The sequence below is a fragment of the Emys orbicularis genome, chromosome 2 (assembly GCF_028017835.1).
Source record: "Emys orbicularis isolate rEmyOrb1 chromosome 2, rEmyOrb1.hap1, whole genome shotgun sequence".
NCBI classification, from domain to species: Eukaryota; Metazoa; Chordata; order Testudines; family Emydidae; genus Emys; species Emys orbicularis.
Window position 1 is genome coordinate 64,297,965 of NC_088684.1, and position 22,420 is coordinate 64,320,384.

Here is a 22,420-nt window from a genome sequence, read left to right on the forward strand (position 1 = left end):
ACAGTACAGTACAAAAGTGGTCCAAAGAGTTGTGTGTGCAGGAAGTGAGGGAGCCTTTGACATAATGACTATTGCCCGCTTTTCCTCCCAGGGTAACAGAGCGAGCCAACGATGCCCCTGCCCCAGGACAGTCCGTCGGTCGCAGCACACACACCTGGGAGGAGCCAGCCAGCAGGAAGGGGATGGAGGGGCCCAGACACTGGTACAGCTCAAGCTCTCTGCTCTCGTGTTTACACCTGCTCTTCCCCTGTCTCCAGCTCATCTCACCATCCGCTGGGGCTGCCCAGCTTGCCCAGGGGCTCTGACTGCCTGGCCCCGAGGTTTCGGGCACGTGGGGGAGGCCATGTTGCCCCTTCCCGCAGAGCCCGTTCCTTTGGCGGAGCCCCGCAGCGGAACTACGTTTCCCAGGGTGCAGCCGGGGAAGGGCGGTGCCCGCCCCGCAGGAAGGGCGGTGCGCTCAGGGCGCTGCTGCACCGTACAGCCGCAGAGCCAGTGCGGGGCCGGGCGGCGGCGAGGGAGTCATGCTGCGCTACTCCGGGCCACGCTCCCTGCCGGGCGTCTGCCTCCTCCTGCTGCTGCTCCTCCTCTGCGCCAATGCTCTGGCCTCCGTGGTGTCGCGGAGCCGCCGGGGGGGCAGCAACGAGAAACCCATCATTGGTAAGAAGCGCAGGGGCAGGGAGCGAGGGCGCGGCGGGCACCGTTAGAGCCCCTGCTGCTGCGTGCGGGAGGGGTGTGCCCCTGTGTACGCAGGGAGGGAGAGCAACACGCACCTTTGTAACCGGTAGGACAGAGGAGGGAGCAGAGGGTGGTTAGGGCAGATGTTAACACGAGAGGGTCAGTTGAGGGAATGCATAAAATAAGGTAAAAATACCTTCTCCTTCCTCCAAAACTCCCCCCTCCCCGCTCTGACACCTCTGTGGGGAGGGCGGTGTTGACATCCTGAGTACGAAGCTTCATTGTGTCAAAAAGGGGCCATCTTCTCACTGCCTACCCGTCTCACCTGTTAGGATGGTGTCAGTCTCAGCAATAACAGTATAGCCTGCACTGGCCCATCAGGTGTAAGACTATTCTACTGTATCTCTTCAGTGCACTTAGCTACGCCCACTGCTGTAGGATCTGAGCACTTCATCATCTTTAGAGCAGTGTTTCTCAACCTTTTTGATACCAGGGGCAGGCTTGCTGCCTTCCTAAACTATCAGGGAGATCTCAGGGACCAGCGCCAGACCTGTCGTTTAGAAACACTATTTTAGGGTAGGTCTACACTATCACTTAAGTCAATATAACTTACCTCACTCAGGGATGTGAAAAAGCCACCTCCCTGAGCGGCGTAAGTTACAGCGACCTCAGCACTGTCCATGCCGGTGGTATGTCAGCAGGAGAGGCTCGCCTGACGACATACCTTCCGCCTCGCACAGAGGTGGAGTAATTATGCTGACGAGAGAGAGCTGTCTGTTCGGCACAGAGCATCTTCACCAGATGTGCAGCTGCGCTGATGTAGCACTTCTAGTGTAGGCTAGCCCTACTAGAGTATTCATCTTCAGAACATCCAAGAGCTAAGGAAGTACGGTTATCTCCATCTTACAAATGGGGAACTGAGGCACAGAGACACTCAGGATTCCCCTTCCCCCACCTGCCCTCACAACTTTTTCAGAAAAGCCCCTCTGCTCCCGTTTGAAGTAAGAACAGGTGTTGATTATTTTTTTTAAGTTTCCTTTTCCAGAGCTGGTTTGTTTATTACCAGGTCTCGCTATCAATAGCTCAACTGGCTTTGCTTTCCATGTGTGAGTAAATGGTGAGCAATTAGTCAGCAAAATAGTTTTTTTCACTTTTGCTGTTTCCAGAAGCTGAGATACAGTAAGTCATGTGGCACAGTTGCACAACAGTCTAGAAAATGTTCTAATGCAGTGTTCTGGTCTGGCTGTGTGCTGCATAATGGATATTTAGAAAATGTCCAAGTATCTTTGTGTAAATCCTCATGAAAAGGTATTGTCTAAGGCAAGGCCCAATCCTGCAGACATACAGGTGCTTAACTTGAAGCACATAAATCGTGATTTTAATGGGACTACTCACATGCTTAAAGTACAGTACAAGAGTAAGTGTTTTTGAAGGATTAGGGCCTAAAATGGTATTAGTTCTAGAATTACAAATGGACCTTATTGTAGGTTTTTGTATGGCTAATGTTTAAGATATGGCTTTTAGTATCTCAGGTGTTTTTGTTTTTGAAAACAGAAATAATCCATAAAAAGGTGAAAATGGAAAATTCTAAAACACTGCATGCCACCACAAAATAGCCTGCAACAGATTCATTAGATGTACAGTAAATAGCCTGTGTTGCCTTTCATTTCAACTCTGATACATATAACTATGGTTCCACTATTGCAATCCAATCTGTGTGGATGAGACTGAACTCTTATGGAATCCTCTTGATTCTATGGGACTCTGTGTGGGGCCAGTGGATTTGATTTTAAACTCTTTGGAGCTGGGACCTTGTCTTTAAAGTGCCCTGATAAATAAAATATGTTTATAAGAAGTTGTGGAACTAATCAAATAAGGCAGGGAATTTAAAGTCAAACTGTTAAAATGGTTTTATTTGATACCCCATTACTAAGCAAGCTTGTTGGCTTATTATTTCAATTTTCTCATAGTTCGTGGTAAATCATTAAGTATAATACTACTCGCTGTAGTGTATGAATCCTTTCAGTTAGTGAAAGGAATGAGAGTTTTTATTTAATTTGCCTTCTTCTGGACTATAACTACTGTAATTTGTATAGCAGCAATCCTTTCTGTTTTCTGGACACTGTAGGGATATTGGCACAGGAGTGTGACTTTACAAGTTTCCATAGATTTGGAAGTTCCTACATTGCTGCTTCATATGTGAAGTTCCTAGAATCTGCTGGTGCACGAGTTGTGCCAATAAGGTAGGCTGTGTGGTAGTTCCAGGCTTTTTGTACTGCATAAGTACCTACCCTTGAGAGGTGCTTAATGTGTAAGTGCTGACTCACTTTGTACTTTCAATTCCTTACAGACTAAAGAAGGTGCACAGAACTTTGCAAGATCTCTAGGAATGGAGGCTAGACTCACAGCAAGCTGGTGCCTGCCAATGCAATATATTAAAAGTGTTTCTTCATCTTCAGACTTAACATATGTACCAGTTGCTAGCTGTGGTCTGTGAAGTTTCCAAATACATGCTATTGCCTTCAGGGCCATATATTGCCACGTGTACATAAATAATGCTAGGACTCAGGGAATGGAGGGAGACTGCCACTAGTGCTTGAAGTGTCCAGATCTGATTCCTCTCATACGCTGGCTCACTAACTACTACTGCAAAGAGGTCTATGTTTTACAACTATTCCAGGTTCTGGATCAGAGTAACAATCTGGCTTATGCAGGCAATAGGCTGATGCCAGAAAGAGAACTTTGTGGCCAACAGTAAAAGGTAAAACTATAACAGCAAATACAATGTTAGTAGGAATTAAAATACAAAACAAGATCACAACCAAGTGTCAAACCTGCATGAAATCACTCTTCATAGCCAATGTTTTGAGGATCCCATTGGTCTTCCCCAGCTTTCTGAACCTCCCTGGAACTTTGATCTGAGAACCTGAGGCAAAATGTGCTCCTTGTCCACAGAGACTGGCTCTAAGCTAAAAAGGTGGATGGGGCAAATTGAGAAAGCTAGGACTATGAATGTGGCAGGTGATAGTCAGAGTGTGTGTTTAACAAGTGGGGCAATTCTGACCTTGCTGATACAGGTGTAAATCAGGAGTAACTACTCTGAAGTTAGTGAACCGTAAAACCCGTGTGAGAACGGAATAAGATCTCATGTTTATAAATCACTGTTAATCATATACTCACATGGTTGCCCTATGCCTCTGCACCACTCTGGCACCATGGCTCCAAAGGAGACACACCAACAGGGGTTGTTCCCAAAGCCTAATGAATTGGTGTGAGGGGCCATGCAGACTGTATTGTCTTTTCTAAATTCTTTGAGGCTGACAGGTGTGGAGACAGGATTAAGAAGTTAGTGGAGCCCCCACTTTTGTGTGAAAAGGGTGAGGTCTGCATGCAGACGGTCACATCCATGCATGGCTGTATGGCAGGGGTGGGGAACCTTTTTTCTATCACTGTGGCCACTGATCCACAGAAAAAATCAGTCACGGGCCACACACAGCCCTGCGGGAGTGTGTGCGTGTGCGTGCGTGTGTGTATGGTGGGAGGGGGTCGAGACTCAGGACTTCCCCATGCTTCCAGGGTGGGGCCAGAAATGAGGGATTCAGAGGACGGGAGCAGGCTCTGGGCTGGGACAGGGGTGTGAGGGCTCCGACTGGGGGTGCAGACTCTGGGGTGGGGCTGGGGATGAGGGGCTTGGGGTGCAGGAGAGGGTTCTAGGCCAGGGCCAAGGGGTTTGGAGTGCGGGAGTGAGCTCAGGGCTGGGGCAGGGGGTTGGGGTGCGGGTGGGGGCTCTGGGAGGGAGTTAGGGTGTGGGAGGGGGCTCAGGGCTGGGGTAGGAGGTTGGGGTGCGGGAGGGAGTGCGGGTTCTGGGAGGGAGTTAGAGTGCAGGAGGGGATTCCGACCTGGGGCAGAGGGTTTGGGGTGCAGATTCCTGCCAGGCAGCGCTTACCTTAGGCGGCTCCCGGTCGGTGGTGCAGCATGGCTAAGGTAGGCTCCCTGCCTGCCCTGGCTCTGCGATGCTCCCAGAAGCAGCCACCATGTCTGGTCCCTAGGTGGAGGGGCCCGGGGGCTCTGCGCGGTACACGCTGCCTGCGCCTGCAGGCCCCACCCCCTCAGTTTCCATTGGCCGCAGTTCCCAGCCAATGGGAGCTGCGGAACCGGTGCTGGGGGCAGGGGCAGCGTGCAGAGTTTCCCTGATCGCCCCTGCTCCTAGGGGCCGCAATGTTGGTCGCTTCTGGGAGCTGCACGGAGGTGACTGGACATTTAATAGCCTGGCAACCCTCCCCCCGCAGCAGGGTGAGCTGGCGCTCGTGGCTCCAGTCTCGCGGGGAGCCTCCAAGGCTCAGGGCTTCCAGCCCACAGCGCGGAGACTTGCTGTGGGGCGGATTAAATGAAGCAGCGAGCTGAATCCGGCCCACGGGCTGGAGGTTCCCCACCCCTGCTCTAGGGGGTATGAACTGGCCCAGTCTGACTCCCTGAAGAGTAAGTTTCCATTCATAAAATCATAGAAGTTTAAGGCTGGAAGGGACCTCAAGAGGTCATTTAATCTAGCCCCCCACACACAGAGGCAGGACTAGGTAAACCTAGACCATTCCTGACAGGTGTTTATGCAACCTGTTCTTAAAAACCTGCAATTACGGGGATTCCACAACCTCCATTGGAAGCCTATTTCAGCATTTAACTATCCTTATAGTTAGAAAGTTTTTCCTAATATCTAACCTAAAGCTTGCTGTAGATCAGGGGTCGGCAACCTCTGGCACGCGGCTCGCCAGGGTAAGTACCCTGGCGGGCCGGGCCAGTTTGTTTACCTGCCGCTTTGGCAGGTTCGGCCGATCGCAGCTCCCACTGGCCGCGGTTCGCCGTCCCAGGCCAATGGGGGCGGCGGGAAGCTGCGGCCAGCACCTCCCTCACCTGCGCCGCTTCCCGCCGCCCTCATTGGCCTGGGACGGTGAACCACGGCCAGTGGGAGCCGCGATCGGCCGAACCTGCCGACGCGGCAGGTAAACAAACTGGCCCGGCCCGCTAGGGTGCTTACCCTGGCGAGCCGAGTGCCAGAGGTTGCCGACCCCTGTTATAGATTAAGGCCAGTCCTTTCTTGTTCTACCTTCAGTGGTCATGGTGAACAATTGATCATCGTCCTCTTTATAACAGCTATTAGCATATTTGAAAATTGTTATTAGGTCCCCCCACTCAGTCTTCTTTTCTCAATAGCAGACATACACAGGTTTTCTAACCTCATAGGTCAGGTTTTCTAAATCTTCTATCATTTTTGTTGCTCTCCTTTGGACTCTCTCCACTTTGTCCATATCTCCTAAAGTGTGGCACCCAGAACTGGACCCAGTACTCCAGCTGAGGTCTCACCAGCACTGAATAGAGCAGGACAATTACCTCGTGTGACTTATATATGACACTCCTGTTAATACACATCAGACTATTAGCTTTTTGTAGCTGCATCACATTGTTGACTCATATTCAATTTCTGGTCCACTGTAACCCCCAGCTCCTTTTTACACTGCTGCCACCTAGCCAGTTTTTCCACGTTTTGTAGTCGTACATGCTTCATAGACTACCGGAAGAGTAAGGTACCATTCATAGCAGTGGGGGGCGGAGTGTGGGGGCAGATTTTGGCTTTTAGTGATCTAGAATTTCTTTCTTCTTTAGTTTTCATACATGTTTTTTATACACTTTCCATGCCCATTGAAGATGGTTTGTATTAAGTATCTTTGGTATTTTAATAGTAAAATGTGATGACGTTTCAGATATACCTGTAACTATCTTTGTTGGGATTTCAGACTAAATCGTTCAGAAGAAGAGTATGATAAGATTTTCCAGTCTATTAATGGGTAAGCTTTGAGCATCAGTTTTCTGTTGAAATGTCCATTAACACAAAGTCTCTCTAAAACAGATGTTATCAAAGCCACTGTTGTTTTACTGTTAAGTTCTTGGTTTTGCCTTTGGTGATTCCAGCCTCAGATACTTCATTTTTCTAAGTAGGGAATGTGAGTCTAATCTTCTTCTTTCTTGCAGGTGTGTGCATTAATCGTGATTAAAAAAATTAATCGTGATTAATCACAGTTTTAATTGCACTGTTAAACAATAGAATACCAGTTGAAATGTGTTATATATTTTGGATGTTTTTCTACATTTTCAAAAATATTGATTTCAATGACAGCACAGAATACAAAGTGTACAGTGATCACTTTATATTATTTTTATTACAAATACTTGCACTGTAAAACTGATAAACAAAAGAAATAGTATTTTTCAGTTAATCTCATACAAGTACTGTAGTGCAATCTCTTTATCATGAGAGTGCAATTTACAAATGTAGATTTTTTTGTTTGTTTTGATTGCAGTTATGAAACAATGTAAAATTTTAGAGCCTACAAGTCCACTCAGTCCTACTTCTTGTTCAGCCAATCACTAAGAGAAACTAGTTTGTTTACATTTACAGGAGATCATGTTGCCCACTTTTTAATTACAGTGTCACCTGAAAGAACGGGCATTCGCATGGCACTGTTGTAGGCGGTGTCGCAAGATATTTATGTGCCAGATGCGCTAAAGATTCATATGTCCCTTCATGCTTCGGCAACTGTTCCAGAGGACATGCGTCCATGCTGATGACGCTTGTTAAAAAAAAAAAAACGCGTTAATTAAATTTGTGACTGGACTCCTTGGGGGAGAATTGTATGTCTCCTGCTCTGTGTTTTACTCGCATTCTGCCATATATTTCATGTTATAGCAGTCTCGGATGATGTTGTTCGGTTTAAGAACACTTTCACTGCAAATTTGACAAAATGCAAAGAAGGTACCAATGTGATATTTCTAAAGATAGCTACAGCACTCCACCCAAGGTTTAAGAATCTCAAGTGCCTTCCAAAACCTGAGAGGGATGGGGCATGGAGCATGCTTTCAGAAGTCTTAAAAGAGCAACACTCTGATGAGGGAAACTATAGAACCCAAACCACCAAAAAAGAAAATCAACCTTCTGTTGGTGGCATCTGACTGAAATGATGAAAATGAACATGTGTCGGTCTGCATTGATTTGGATCGTTATCAGGCAGAACCTGTCATCAGCATGGACGTATGTCCTCTAGAATGGTGGTTGAAGATAAAGGGACATATTACTCCTAGGGGAAGTCTGCGCCACTGCGCGTGCACAGAATTCATGTTCCCTGCAGATTTCTTTGCTTCCCCCCAGAAAAATGACTTTCTGACAGGGAAGCAAAGGAATCTGCAAGAGCAGTCACACACCAGTCCCTAGCTGCACAGGTTCATCCTTTTAGGCAGCCGTCAGAGAGGTAAATCGCTGCAGGGGTGGGGACACCCAAGCCAGTGGCTCCTACCCTGAGCCGGCATCAGCTGTTAATCCTGGCTGGGCTGGAGGCAGGAGAGGACAGGACTTCCCCTTCCCCTGCAAGGAGTGGCTGGGGCTGTGTCTGACCCACCCCCAGAAACCTCCCCCAGCTGCAGCATCCTCCCCTGCTTCCTGCCCCCATCACTCCTCAGCTGCGGAGGGAGGGGTCACTGTACGGGGAGCTGCTCCCCCATCCGCCCAACCCCCGTGCATCTGGACCTCCCATACCCAGACACCCACACCAAGCCTCACCCCAGACAACCAGAACCACCCTAGCCCTCCATACCCGAACCCCACTCCACTGAACCTCAACCCCTGCATCTGGAGCCTCCCTGCATCCAGACCACCCTCCACTGAGCTCCCTGCACTTAAACCCCCACCCTGATGAGCCCTACCCCCCTGAACTCCCCTGAGCCTCCACATCCAGATCCCCATGCCACTGAGTCCCAACTAGCTGCACCCAGACCCCTACCCCACCAAGCCCCACTCCCCCAGCACCCAGACACCCCTGCTGAGATCCCCACACCAAGACCTCTCCGCTGAGCCCCAACCACTCTCACTTGGAAGTTCCTGCAGAGTCCCATTGCCCCTGCACCTAGAACCCCCTCAGTGAGCCTCTGTACATCCAGATCCCCCACACTTAGACCCCCCACTGAGCTGCCTGCACCTAGATAGTCTCTCACAGAATCCTCTCACCCCACACCTGGGTCCCCCCACACTGAGCCCCTCAACACTTGGATCCTGCCTGGTTGAGCCTGCCTGCTCCAAACCTGGTGCAGGGCGGCAGGGCCCCAGAGTGTTTCTGGGGCAGGCCCAGGCCTTGTGCTGTGTCAGGGTTGGGTGCAGCCTCACCACTGAGTCCATGTCCCGAGGAAGCTGCAGGGTGATCCCCACCTTCATACAGCCAGTAGCCTGTGATCCCCATTGCCGTGCTGGAGCCTCTGCATTTATTTATTGACAAATAAAACTTGCAGAATTTTAAAATATTGTGTGCAGATTTTTTAATTTTTTGGTGCAGAATGCCCTCAGGCGTATCATATGAAGCTTTAGCGCATCTGGCACGTAAATATCTTGTGATGCTGGCTACAACAGTGCCATGCGAACGCCTGTTCTCACTTTCAAGTGACATTAACAAGAAGTGGGCAGTGTTATAGTCTGCAAATTCTGAGTGATTGGCTGAACAAGAAGTAGGGACTGATTGGACTTGTAGGCTCAAAAGTTTAACATTGCTTTATTTTTGAATGCAGTTTTTTTGTACATAATTTTACATTTGTAAGTTCAACTGCCATGATAAAGAGATTGCACTACAGTACTTGTATGAGGTGAATTGAAAAAAAATCTTGTTTTTGTTTTTTACAATGCAAATATTTGTAATAAAAATAAATATAAAGTGAGCACTGTACACTTTGTATTCTGTGTTATAATTGAAATCAATATATTTGAAAATGTAGAAAACATCCTAAAATATTTAAATAATTGGTATTCTATTATTGTCTAACAGCGTGAGCAATCACGTGATTAATCATGATTAACTTTTTTAATTGCTTGACAGCCCTACTTATTTTGGCACCCCTTTCTGCCTATGTGCAGGCTGATAGGAGCAGCATTTGAATGGAAGTCAGCAGCCTACTTTCACTGTTCTCATGTTGTTTGTATCCTCTTTCAGTGATGGCCTTCATTTTGCCAAAGCTATTTCACAGTCCTTGCAGCTTGCCTACTCACTGTTCCCCTCCTTACTCCTCTGTCTCCTCTTCCAACCCTCTCCATGGTTCCTCTACCTTTCTTCCTGTCTTCCCCTCTTTCTCCCCCACTTCCTCCTTGAAACTTTTTCTCCCATGTTCCTTGCTCCACTCAACTCATCCCTTATGATATTGTGTCAACTGAGGGCCTGATTCTGCCACCCTTACTCAGGTTGAATGATTTTTTACTCCATGAATAGTTTCCATGGGATTTCTTGTGGAGTAAGATGTGACTCAACGTGAGTAAAGGTGGCTAGGTCTTTAGATTGCAGATTGTTTGTGACAAGGACAATGTCTTTATGTTCTGTAGAATGCCAAACATACTTGCATTTTGAGCTAGATGGTGCAGTAGAATCTTAGAGTTAAAAACGCCTCAGGAATGGAGTTTGTAACTCTGAACAAAATGCTATGGTTGTTCTTTCAAAAGTTTACAACTGAACACTGACTTAATATGTAGAAGAAAAATGCTTTGAAGCTTTACTATGTAGAAGAAAAATGCCGCTTTTAACCATCTTAATTTAAATGAAACAAGCACAGAAACAGTTTCTTTACCTTGTCAAATCTCTTTTTTTTAAACTTTCCTTTTATACTTTTAGTAGTTTACGTTTAACACAGTACTGTACCATATTTGCTTTTTTATTGTTGTTGTTTTCTTTGCTGCTATCTGATTGTATTTCCAGTTCCAAATGAGGTGTGTGGTTGACCTATCAGTTTGTAACTCTGGTGTTCGTAACTCTGAGGTTCTACTGTAACTTCATTTTCTGCCCTGTGTAAATGGGCATATCTGGCTGGCTATTGGAGAGGGAAGAATCAAGTCTTTTCCCACTCTTTATCCCCTCGCCACCCAGATACTTGCAAACGGGAGTAATGATCAAGTAGCTGCTGCTTACCTTTCATCCCCACTCATCTGTGATCAGAGTCGCAATCTTAGGAGGGCTGCACAAGTGAGGAAGGGTCAGCCATACCCTGTCTTGCTGCCCTGTTCGGTTAAGTAAGGGCTGTGAGAATCTGACTCTATATAAATAATAAATAAAATCAGTAAAAGAAAGTAACTGTATCCATTGAAACATAATATGGAAGCCTTGGATCAGAATGCTATATATGGCCTTTTATCTTGTAAGGCTTGTATGTTTTAGCTTCAGGTTCTTCTCACTCTGAAAATATCTTTAATTATCATCAGCAGCCACCCCCCCCCTTTTTTTTTAAGTGTTGACATTTACTGTAGCACATAGACATTGTGATCATATGGTCTGATGTTTGCCTTCAGTGAATTTATGCCTCAGGGTTCTTAACAGCCCTGTCCATATTTATACATTATATTATGACTAAGACCTGTAGTTATTTACATGTAATAATACTTTGTTGTTTTTCAGGGTACTTTTCCCAGGAGGTGGTGTTGATCTTAAGACCTCAGAATATTCTAGGACTGCTAGGATATTTTACAACAAGGCACTAAAGGTAACGGAAAAACTGTTCTGGTTATTGTCAGTGTTCAGGGACCAAAATCATGGGAGGCTTATATTTGGACATCTGCAACTGGAATGCAGTATATTCCTTTTAGCCTGTTAATAAGCAGCTGACTGTTGGTATGTGTGTGTAACAAATCATCTAATAGCTTTAGATGCAGGTCTGAACTGAACACCTCCAAACTTCAGAAAATTATAATCTGAACTTTAAGGTTTGAGGCCTATCGCCAAATAATTTAGGTGAAGTCAACTGTTAATATCTTCAGTTGTACAACATTACTTGTAAAATTTAGCTTAGTCACCCTTATTGTCAACACTTACACAACCTTTCTTGGTATCTAGTGTATTTTTTTATGAAGCAGAAGTGGTGCTCCTATGTTGTGCTCAATACTAACTGAGGCCAAGATTTTCAGGGGTCTGGGTGACTGCTTAGCCCTTTCTGAAAATCAGGCCCCATTAAAGTGTTTCAAGTTGAGCATCCATCTTTGTTCATGGGCATTGCCATCTGGTTATCATAGACCCTGATATTGCAAAGACTTGCTTACCCTTATGCAGTATAAGTAGTCCCATTTACCTCAATGAAACTACGCACAATGCATTAAGTTAAGCATGTAAGTAAGTGTGGAGGATTGGGGCCATAATGTCTGGTGGGGGCACCATTACAGTAAACAGTATGATGAAATTGCACGAACATTTCACAGCAACTCAGTAAATTGCTTGTCATCACTTCATATACAGAGTTTGAGGAAAAATCTTATTTGACATGCTGTATGTAATCAAGATAATTGAAAATTTAGAAAGTAATTTCCAGTTCTTTATAGATGTCCCTTCCTGGCATGCTTTTGTCTATTTTACTCCTGAAATTGTGTGCTCTGAACTGCATCCTTTGAGACTTAATTAACACTATAAAATACTGATACATTTTATAAGTGCAATGTGAGTTATAGAAGTCAAGGTGATGTTTGCATGTATGAAGATGATTGGAATTTCTACTACTCTTTTAAATTCACATCAGTGTCTCTTCCTACTTTGCCTCCTCAAATTCAAAATAAGAGGATACTTGGTGTGACTGTGTTTTGAAATTACATGTACACACAAGGGGTGAAATCCTAGACCAGGGGTGGGCAAACTATGGCCTGGGGGCCACATTCAGCCCTTCAGACGTTTTAATCTGGCCCTCAAGCTCCCACTGGGGAGTGGGGTCCATGCCTCCACATAGGAGCCGGAGGGTGGGACATGCCACTGTTAAGCACCATCTGGAGCCAGCACCCCTGACCCCCTCCCACGCCCCAACCCCTCGGTCCCAGCCTGGAGTACCCTCCAGCACCCCCAACCCCTCATCCCCAGCCCCATCCCAGAGCCCTCATCCCCCCCACTCCAACCCCCTGCCCCAGCCCAGAGCCCTCTCCCACATCCTGAGCTCCTCATTTCTGGCCCCACTCCAGAGCCTGCTCCCCCAGCCAGAGCCCTCACCCCCTCCCGCACCCCAACCCCCAATTTCGTGAGCATTCATGGCCCGCCATACAATTTCTATACCCAGATATGGCCCTCGGGCCAAAAACTTTGCCCACCTCTGTCCTAGACCCATTGAAGTCAATGCGAGTTTTGCCATTGACTTACATGAGGCAAGGATTTCATCAAAGATTTTTTCCTCAGCTTATAAATTAGTAAAAAAAATAAATTACAGCCTTTAGTGCTGTTAAATACGTGGTTAGCCTGTAGGCTGCATTTTTAGGCAGAGCAAAAGTAAGGGGAATATATGTTAAGGGCTTGATTATAATTTCACTTAAACTGATGTAACTCTTTGACATTAGTTACTCCTCATTTGCATCAGAGTAAGTGAGAGGAGTAGCAAGCCTTGCTTATCTAGCACTTACATGGCAGATGGCTAGAAAGATACTGTAATGCTTTTGGAGCTTCTTTGTAAAAATATTTTATATGTCAGTAGTTTACTATAAGAGTAGAGATCTATATGAGTTTTTACAGTCGCAGTATCAGGGATATAGTTAAAGTGGTGATGGCACTTTCTTTCTAAGCCCAAAGTTTCAGTTGCTTAGATCTTTCCAGAAAAATAGCTTTTGAGTAATAACTTCTTAAGTTGGGTCACAACCCGGAAATGAATTTGTTTTAGAAAGAAATTAAGGAAATGCACTCAGCCATCACAAAAAAAATAATGTTCTGGGGTAACAGAGCTTTTAAACCATGCTTACGGTGTAGAAATGCCACCTGCCTGCTGTCCGGATCTTCTCTATTTGGAGCTTTATGTGCTTCTTTAAGTTGAGGGTTTCATTCTGCTTTTGCTTAGCTCTTCTCTCCTTCTTTCCTTCCCCTAGTTTTGCCCTTAGCTCAGGTTTCACATCAGTTTCATTGTTTTTAAGATAACACTGCCACTTTCTATTTTATGTCGTTTGATGTCCAAATTTCTCCTCCAGGAACCCGGGACATAAAATTGCTGGCTATGCAAACATCAAGCACATAAACGCGCTAGATGTTGCAGAAAAAATCCTATAGAAGTAAAAGGGATTTACAATTTGTTAACTTTTACATAAATTACTGTATGTGTTGACCCATTTCTTCATCTTTTGTTTCTTATTTTAAAGGCTAATGATAAAGGAGACTATTTTCCTGTATGGGGAACATGTCTGGGATATGAAGAGCTTACATACCTCACCAGTGGGGAGATTTTACTGACTTGGACTAATACTGAGGATTTTGCACTCCCACTGAACTTTACTACAGGTGAACAATCCTGTTACACTGCTAATGTCATTTGGATTCACAAGAATCTTTTTTCTTGTAATAAACCAATATTTACAGTTGAAGATTTGAAATAGGTGACTAATGTTTTTATAATATTGATATTGTTTCTTCTATAAGAAAGCCAATAAAATTCTATGACTGAAAAATTAGAGGTTTGAGAGCAAACTATTTGCATGTCATGAGCCTGACCAAAATTATGGATCTGAAAAGCTATGAACTTTGGGAAAGTTTGGTCCTAGATCCATAATTTTAATCCAGCCCCCTAACTCTGTAATGAGCTGAATGAAAAATCTGGATCCTTATATACTATAATATATAGTATTGAAATAAGTGGGACTACTTGCAAAATGAGATGCAACTCAGCATAAGGGTGGCAGAAGCTGGCTCTGAATGATGCTTTTTATGTTTTTTTTCTCTAGCAGCAATAAGCAGGATTTCTTCCATTGATTGCAGTAATTAATCAATGGACTAAATCCTGTTGCCTTGCCTTATTTAGAAAAATTCTGCCGTTCCTAACTACACAGAGTAGTACCTCACCACACCATTGAAATTAATGGTAGAACATGGGTCTAATGAGTGTGAGCAAAGGAGGCAGAATTGGGCCTTCTGTGGGTCAGGGCTGCAGCATATGGTCTAGTGAGAATTGCTAGACTGCACTCTGCCATAGCTGTATTCTAGATTTATTCCTGGGGTATGTTTGTATTGTGTTATTGATTAATAAAATTCAGTGAAAGAACAGAATCAAAAGGAATTAAAATGAATTCAGCCAGTACTTTATCACATTTATCCCCATCCTAATAATGATGTTCCTTTGGCAGCCTGGTAGTGAGAATATTCCTTTGTCTTTTTTGTACAAGCTGCAAAAGACAGCAGGATGTTCAAGAATTTTCCAGATGACTTGTTGCAAAAACTTGCCACTGAGTCTTTGACAGCACACTTTCATCACTGGAGCCTCTCCGTGCAGGTATTTGATTATTTGATTGAATGAACCAAAATGAGTTTACTCTGTTAAATCTAGAAATAAAACATTTTTTTTTCTGTCATTTTTTAATGCAGAATTTCACACAGAATGCGAAGCTACGCAATTTCTATAGGGTTCTGACAACGAACACCCATGCAGACGTGGAGTTTATATCGACAATGGAAGGTAGTGATCGGTGTAACATGTAAACTGTGATAGGGTTTTGTGGGGTTGGGTTTTTTTTGGGGTGGGGGGAGGGTTTGTTTGTTTTTTGTGTGGAAGATAGTGAGCGTGGCGGTGGTGTTACTAATTTTAATGTTAGGATAAGGAGTTAAATGTCAGCACTGCCTGCCTTGTGGTTGATTAGAATATGTTCGGTCTGAAGATAACTTACACCATTGCACTTTACTTTAGATGTGCATGTTTCAGAGTATGACTGTTCTCTCTTTCACCCCACTGCTCCACACCTAGATATGTTAACACACTTTACCAAATGAAATATTTTCAGATCTGTGGGACAAGACGTGGAAACACCACTCCAGTTTCTGTAGCTTAAACCCCTCCTCAGTGCAACAGGTCTAGTCTGCACTTCCACTGCTGGCTGTCTACAGATACTGCCTCTCCATGTTGCTCTCTTATCCGTGGTTGTAGTACAGGGAGAGCCATTCATGCTAGTGAGGTGCCAGCAGTATCCCCCATTCCTTTGGCCACAGTTCTGGTAATTGCTGTCTTCCAAAAGACTCCTGCATTGCCTGTGCCTTTAACTGGCATATTGAACTCCAGAAACATCTGTTTTGATTCATTAGAGCAGTAGTAGGCAACCTGCGGCTCGGGGGCTGCATGCTGCCCATCAGGGTAATCCGCTGGCTAGCACAACACTTCTAGCACTCTTATTTTTTATAATGAAACAATTTTTCATTTTTTGTAAATATTACAGCTAAAGCAATCAGATTACAATGGTGGAACAGTGACCTGCAGAAATTTGTTTTCATAGAATTAAACCCTTTTTCATTTAGCACATCTCACTAACTTTTAATTTCTTATAATGTATAATTGACCAAACTATTTTTTAAATGTAAACATTATTGTTCTTGGGCTGAAATCTTGTATGTGAAGTTTTAGGTAGGAATACATTTTACAAGTTGCTTAAGGCTTTTTGGTCCCATTATAGAAGTCACAAATTATATGTGAGATATAGTGAGATCTCTAGTAATGCGTTCATTGTAATAAAATTGTGCATGCCACAATTTAAGTGAAGGCCTAAATGTTACATGCATTGATGGAAAATTTGTTTACACAGCATATAAATACCCAATTTATGGTGTCCAGTGGCATCCAGAGAAAAATCCTTTTGAATGGAAGAACTCATCAGGTATACCACATTCTGCATCAGCGATGAAAGTTGCATATTACGTAGCTGACTTCTTAGTGAATGAAGGTAAATAGTTCTTTTTTCATTTATATTAATAAAATTCAGTTTCAGAGAGATAAAACAGTGGAACATTCTTTGAGAGGAAAAAAGCCCCCCTTTCAAAGTGTCAAAATACTATACTTATGATCTATGAGCACATACTATGCAAGCTTTAAAGGCTTATTTAAAGGAGGGACATTTTAAATAGAATGGTTAAGCAAAAGAAACAACAAAAGCCAAGCATTCTGATGGAAGCATACAAACTCCTTTCAGTAGAGAGTAATTTGCCAGGAGAAGAGTGTCGATTTTTAATTTGATATAAACGTTTGAGCAGACACCAAAAACCGATGAAACTTTAGAATTGTTAAGGCTGCACTCTAGGTGAACTCAAAACTCTTATTCACATCCCAGTCTCACTCGGCCTTGGGCAAAGTAGGTAGAATGAGATAATGAATGGAAGATTTTATTTCCAGAAGCTTTCTGAGCAATTGACAAAAGTAAGTAGGAAACTGTCTCCAGGCTCAGAGAGAGACCAATACACTTTCCTCTTGCAGTGCAACAGGCAGTCCAGCCTAGCGGTGTCACTCTGCCTCTTGTGCCATACCATAAACTCTTCTGTGTTAATCCCTTAAAGTACAGTAACAACAAGGAGTCCGGTGGCACTTAAAGACTAACAGATTTTCTTGGGCATAAGCTTTCGTGGGTAAAAACCCACTTCTTCAGATGCATGGAGTGAAAATTACAGATGCAGGTATTATAATAATATACTGACCGTATAATAATGCCTGCATCTGTAATTTTCACTCCATGCATCTGAAAAAGTGTGTTTTTTACCCACGAAAACTTATGCCCAAATAAATCTGTTAGTCTTTAAGGTGCCATCGGACTCCTTGTTGTTTTTTTCTGTATACAGACTAACATGGCTACCCCCTGATACTTCAGGTACAGTAGTTAATCCTCACAGTATATCTCTACAGCCATTACTCCAGCTGGCTAAAAAAATTTCTGCAGCCCAGGAAGGGTCCTCAGACCAGATTGACAACAATGCTATATAGGCCAACACTGCCTCCTGAACATTTTTTACATAGATCAGAATCCATCATGCCTATTTTCTCCTGACCATAAAAATAAAATGCGGGGAAAGAAACACAAAATATTTGCTGACCAACGGAGACTTATACTCCACATCTATGAGTATTTAACAGCCAGCCCAGTCTGCTGAAATAGAATTTACTTTTCATCAATGATATTTCTTATGACTTCATGTTAATTTTAACATATGCCTAGTCCCAGATGTAAAAAACGGAATTGGTAGGATTTTGTATTTGCAAGGAAAACAATCTTTTCCAACATTTTCATATCTAATAGGCTAGTATTGCAATATATTAGTTCTGGTGTTGCATGGGTCTCCAGTACTACAAGAATCAAGTTTTTGGCAGCAGCAATTGCTCTTAAAAACTAACATATTCTTCCATGATAATAAAGTATCCCTGTTACCAGTATCTTTGGAAAAGCTAGCTCCATAATATTCCTCACAAATTTAAATTATTACAGTACTGCTTACTATAATCCTATATAGAACAAGTGATTTCACCAAGAAAGATACTATCATTGATGATGACAGTGAAGTAATCTGTTCTTTTAAAATGTTTTACAGCCCGGAAGAGCCTGCACCATTTTCCTAATAAGGGTGAAGAGACCAAAGCATTGATTTACAATTATACCCCTGTTTTTACTGGTATATTTTCTCCATTTGAGCAAGTCTATTTTTTTGATTGAACATCCATCCCATAGTACAGGATAGCGATCTGTAGAATTGTTTGTTGCAAGTTTCATAATTAAACTCATGTTGTGCATTGCAAGTGGCAGAAAGCCAAAATGCTTAGCTTACTTTACAGTGATTTATCCTATGTTACCTCTGTAGAATTGGCCCATTAATCTGACAGATTTCCATTCAATTACATTATAATTATAATTCAAGAGGGTGGCAGACTCCTTACTCACTATTCATGACCAGATAGGCCTGCTACAGTTTAGCCCTTAACAGAAAGGATGGAAATGCATTAATTAATGTTGTATAAAGCAAAAATTGTGATCTGTAACTACTGTCAAGAATCCAGCCCAGTGCATTCATAAGCATGGTGCATGTTGGCTGTAAAATTCAGCATTTGTATTTCACTAGTTCTAGGTACGATTACAGTTAAACTGAGCAAAGCTTAATTAACCCGGGACATTTTAGATTACTTCTGTAAGGGCTTGACTACCCCAATTCAGCACAATACAATTTTGTGTTGTATTATGTATCTACTAGTAGCTGAAAGCGCATGCTGTCACACGGGTGTAATTTGTAAAGACGTGTGGCTGAGAACTTAAAAATTGGATGGTAATGGAGCACTAATCCCAGTGATGATTCAACCTGATGATATTCTAAACAAAAAGTGCTTTCAGCCCCGTTTGTAGCTGTTTCCATCACTTCACATTGACTCAACAGACATTCTAGGCTTCAGAGTGACATACAGACCGAGTGACAATCCTGGACTCTTATATAGAATACTATGAGCCTGAGTCTCTTCTTATCCCAGTTTTGCATTAGTATCGTCTTGATTTCAATAGAGTGACTCCTGAGTCCTGGCTTACCAGTGTGAGAAATGACATTAGCATAGCTGTGTTTTCAACAGAGTTACTCCTGATTCTTTACTTACACCAGTCAGAGAAGACAGTTAGGCTCCGTATCTACATACAGGCACAGCAGCTAAACTGCTTACGCACTAATGACCAAATCCTGCAATTCTTACTCAAACATCCCCAGAAGTTTTGCCTAGTAGGGCTTTTCTACACCTAAAACTTGCGTCAGATTACAATACAATTAAAGGATGAAAATCTTTTGATCTTGAGCTTGACAGATGTGTGCTTATGTAACCAAACTCTTGGCAGAGAAAATTATTTCTTTTAGAAACACGATAAAATAATAGGGAAACATTATTGCAAACGGACATAAAGAAGTGTATGCAGTACCATCTGTACCTTGTAGGATTTACATAGTGAAGGTGCAGTATTATTTAGGCATTGCACACATCAGTTAAAGTAATCAGCTTCATTGCTCAGGACTGTGAAAAATTTCATGTGCCATGCGATCTATTTAAGTTGACCTTACCCGCACTGTAGACTCAGCTAGGTTCATGAAAAAATTCTTCCATGGACCTAGCTACCACCTCTCCAGGGGGTTGATTTTACTACAGTGACAGAAAAGCCCCTTCTGTTGCTGTAGTAAGTGTCTCTCCTACAGCGGTGTAGCCGTGCCACTGTAGCGTTTGTAGTGTAGACATACCTGAAGAGTTTGCCTATGTAAGGAATGCATGATTTAACCCCAATATAGTGGAGACCAATCCTGCAAGTGGAATTTCTGTGAACTTTACTGGTTGTGACCAGGGCCAAAGTGTGCAAATGCAAAGGGTAGGGGTGTGTGTAATATGAGTGAGATCAGTGTATTTATTCATGAGTTTGGAAGTTTATTTCCTTGCTGTTTTGTTCTGCTTTATAAAGCAGCACTTCATTGAACTGATTGTATTAATGATTTCCTTTAATACTTGAAATAAAGTTTATACAAGCAGTTTTGTATCTTCCTTAAGAGGTGTCCACAGACTATTTAAAAAATATATAAAGTCCTGGCTGCTTGACTCCCTGCCCAATCTTGATGCAATCACAAAACAGAGCAGTCCGGAGGCTGGTCTAACCTGCACCAGTTGGCTGTGGTCCCCGGCACCATCTGACAGCTGAGGCTTGCCAGAATGCATCGCTTTCCAGCCACTCCTTTTTGCTCACCCATGACAGGGGCAAAAGAGGGTGGTACAGACTATTCTGGCTGCCCTTCCGATGGGGACTGTCCCACACCTGTGGTAATTCGAGTTGGGGTCTTCCGTCAGTCTCTGCTCCCTTTGCAGCTCTCTGCCAGAGCAGGGCAGAGAATTCGTTTCTAATAAACAATCACAGCACTGAAAAATTAATACAGTTATGGTGGAGTTTGTGTGGTTCCCAGAGAGAGCGTCTTTATGGGCAGTCAGAAACCTCATTGAAGCTGGTAAGCATGATAGCGGCCTGTCATTCAGGCTAAATGAAGGAGGAATTAAATGCTCCTTTGTTTAGTGATAGTTGAAACAATAAAAGCGACTACCCAAACCACAGATCAGCATGGCAAGGATGGAGTAGGAGCTGATTCTTGAGGTCTGAGGGCTTTTGACTGGGGATTGCAGGCACAGGGCCTGTGTATTGTTTGGTGGAGCTGTGTGTGGCTGTGAGGCAGGAGCAGCCAGAGGCAGCAGAAAACCAGGAGACAAGAAGAGCAGCACTGGTAAGATGACCCTGAGAGAAAGCCAAGAGAGTGCTAACTGGAAAGAGACTAGAACTGTGAGCAAAGCAACTGTCTCCTGTTATTTGATTCCTTGTGTTCACGGAAACAAGACTTTGTGCACATTCTTTGTAAATAAACAGGATTTCATCCAAGAAATCCCAGATTCTATCATCAATTTCTCCTCCTAATGGAAACAATCTGCAAGACCTTGAAATGGCTAACTGCTCAGGAAAAGAAGTAATTTTTAAAAATATAAATCTTCCAATCTATAGGGTTGGTTCTTAATTTTTTAGTGAATGTATATAATAGCTCAGTTTTAAATACCTCACTAATTGCATTATTAAAGTACAGTTAAAGTGTGTTTCAGAATTTATGCGGGGACATCGGCAGATTGATACTGATCTGGAGAGAACAAGAGAAGCACTGGTAACGTGGCTGAGAGAGAATGCCAAGGAGAGCTTTTTTGGACAGAGTGCTAGCTGGAAAGAGGCTAGGAACTGTTAGCAAAGAAATTGTCTCCTCATATTTGATGCCCATTGTTTTCAGGGAAAGACGACTTTGTGTACATTTGTAAATAAACGGGATTCCATCAATTTCTCCTCCTAACGGAAACAACCTGCAAGACTTCAGAAGTAGCTAGCATCCCCCCCCCCCACACACACACAAATGTTTTTTAATATAAAACTTCCAATCTGTAGTGTAGGTTCTTAATTATTTAGTGCATGTTTTAATAGATCAACTTTAAAGATCTCACTATTTGCATTATTGAAATATAGTTAAAACATTTCAGAATATGTGTGAGGGCTGGAGAGAGGGTAGAGACATAGAGCCAGATACAGCTGTCTGGAGGAGATGAGTGATGGAGAACAGAATCTGGCCCACTATTTTGAAAATTGATCTTACCATCACCACTGCAATTTTGTCTGTTACACATTATTTCAATGCCTTTGAAAGCAAGGTTTTATAAATGGTTTTAACTTGTGTAGTGTGTTTGTATTGGATCATTTTGAAATTTGAGAAGAACTTTCTGGTTCACACCAAAGATTAGTGTTTGAATAGGATAGTTATAGTACTATGGTATGTTATTTAAGTACAAGGGGGACGAATAAGGTGGTGGATTCAGTGTATATTAGGCATTTGGCATGTCTAGTTGAGAATTTAACACATTATTAAACATATAGGGTGAGATGTTCCCATCTTCTGCACAGAGCAACAGGAAGGCGATTGGGAAGGAAAAGGGCACAGATATACCAGGAAGGAGCTGTGTTTCCAGCACATTCTCTCACCCTGGCCTCAGGGACTACAGCAGCTATACTGTGAGAGACCCACATGGTCATGACTGCATGGGACAGAAAGTAATAGGCCAGGTGCAGGTGGGTTGACTGTTCTCCATAGTGACGTTTTCCCTCAGGCAAGGAATGCTGAGGTACACGTTGCACAAAGCTGTTGTGCTTCCTCCTAAGTGTGAGAGGAGGCCATTCCTGAGAGCTAGTACAGTTCTGCATGACACTTGTTCTTCTGCACTGAGAGGATGTCTCCAATCCTATGTCTATCTTCTCTCTCAAGTGTGCAGAGGGGGGGGGAAAAAAGGTGCAGCAAGGGTAGACAGTGGGGGTGGCTCCATAGCCATGGTCTTAAATACAGTCCTCATCCTGCTTCTACAGACTTATGTTTTTTGGTCTCAAATCTTAAGGACTGTTTGTTTT

The 22,420-nt window shown here is 43.5% G+C and overlaps 1 protein-coding gene across 1 annotated transcript; it reads left to right on the forward strand.

Moving 5' to 3' along the window:
* The first annotated feature begins 446 nt into the window (after positions 1 to 446).
* Positions 447 to 19,975, forward strand: LOC135873962 (gamma-glutamyl hydrolase-like). The gene is made up of 9 exons (XM_065398597.1): positions 447 to 657; positions 2,804 to 2,918; positions 6,465 to 6,515; positions 11,142 to 11,226; positions 13,835 to 13,973; positions 14,852 to 14,958; positions 15,051 to 15,141; positions 16,256 to 16,393; positions 18,024 to 19,975. Exons 1-9 carry the CDS (start codon positions 522 to 524, stop codon positions 18,143 to 18,145), a joined length of 984 nt encoding a protein of 327 aa, XP_065254669.1. The 5' UTR covers positions 447 to 521; the 3' UTR covers positions 18,146 to 19,975.
* Positions 19,976 to 22,420: the final 2,445 nt, after the last annotated feature.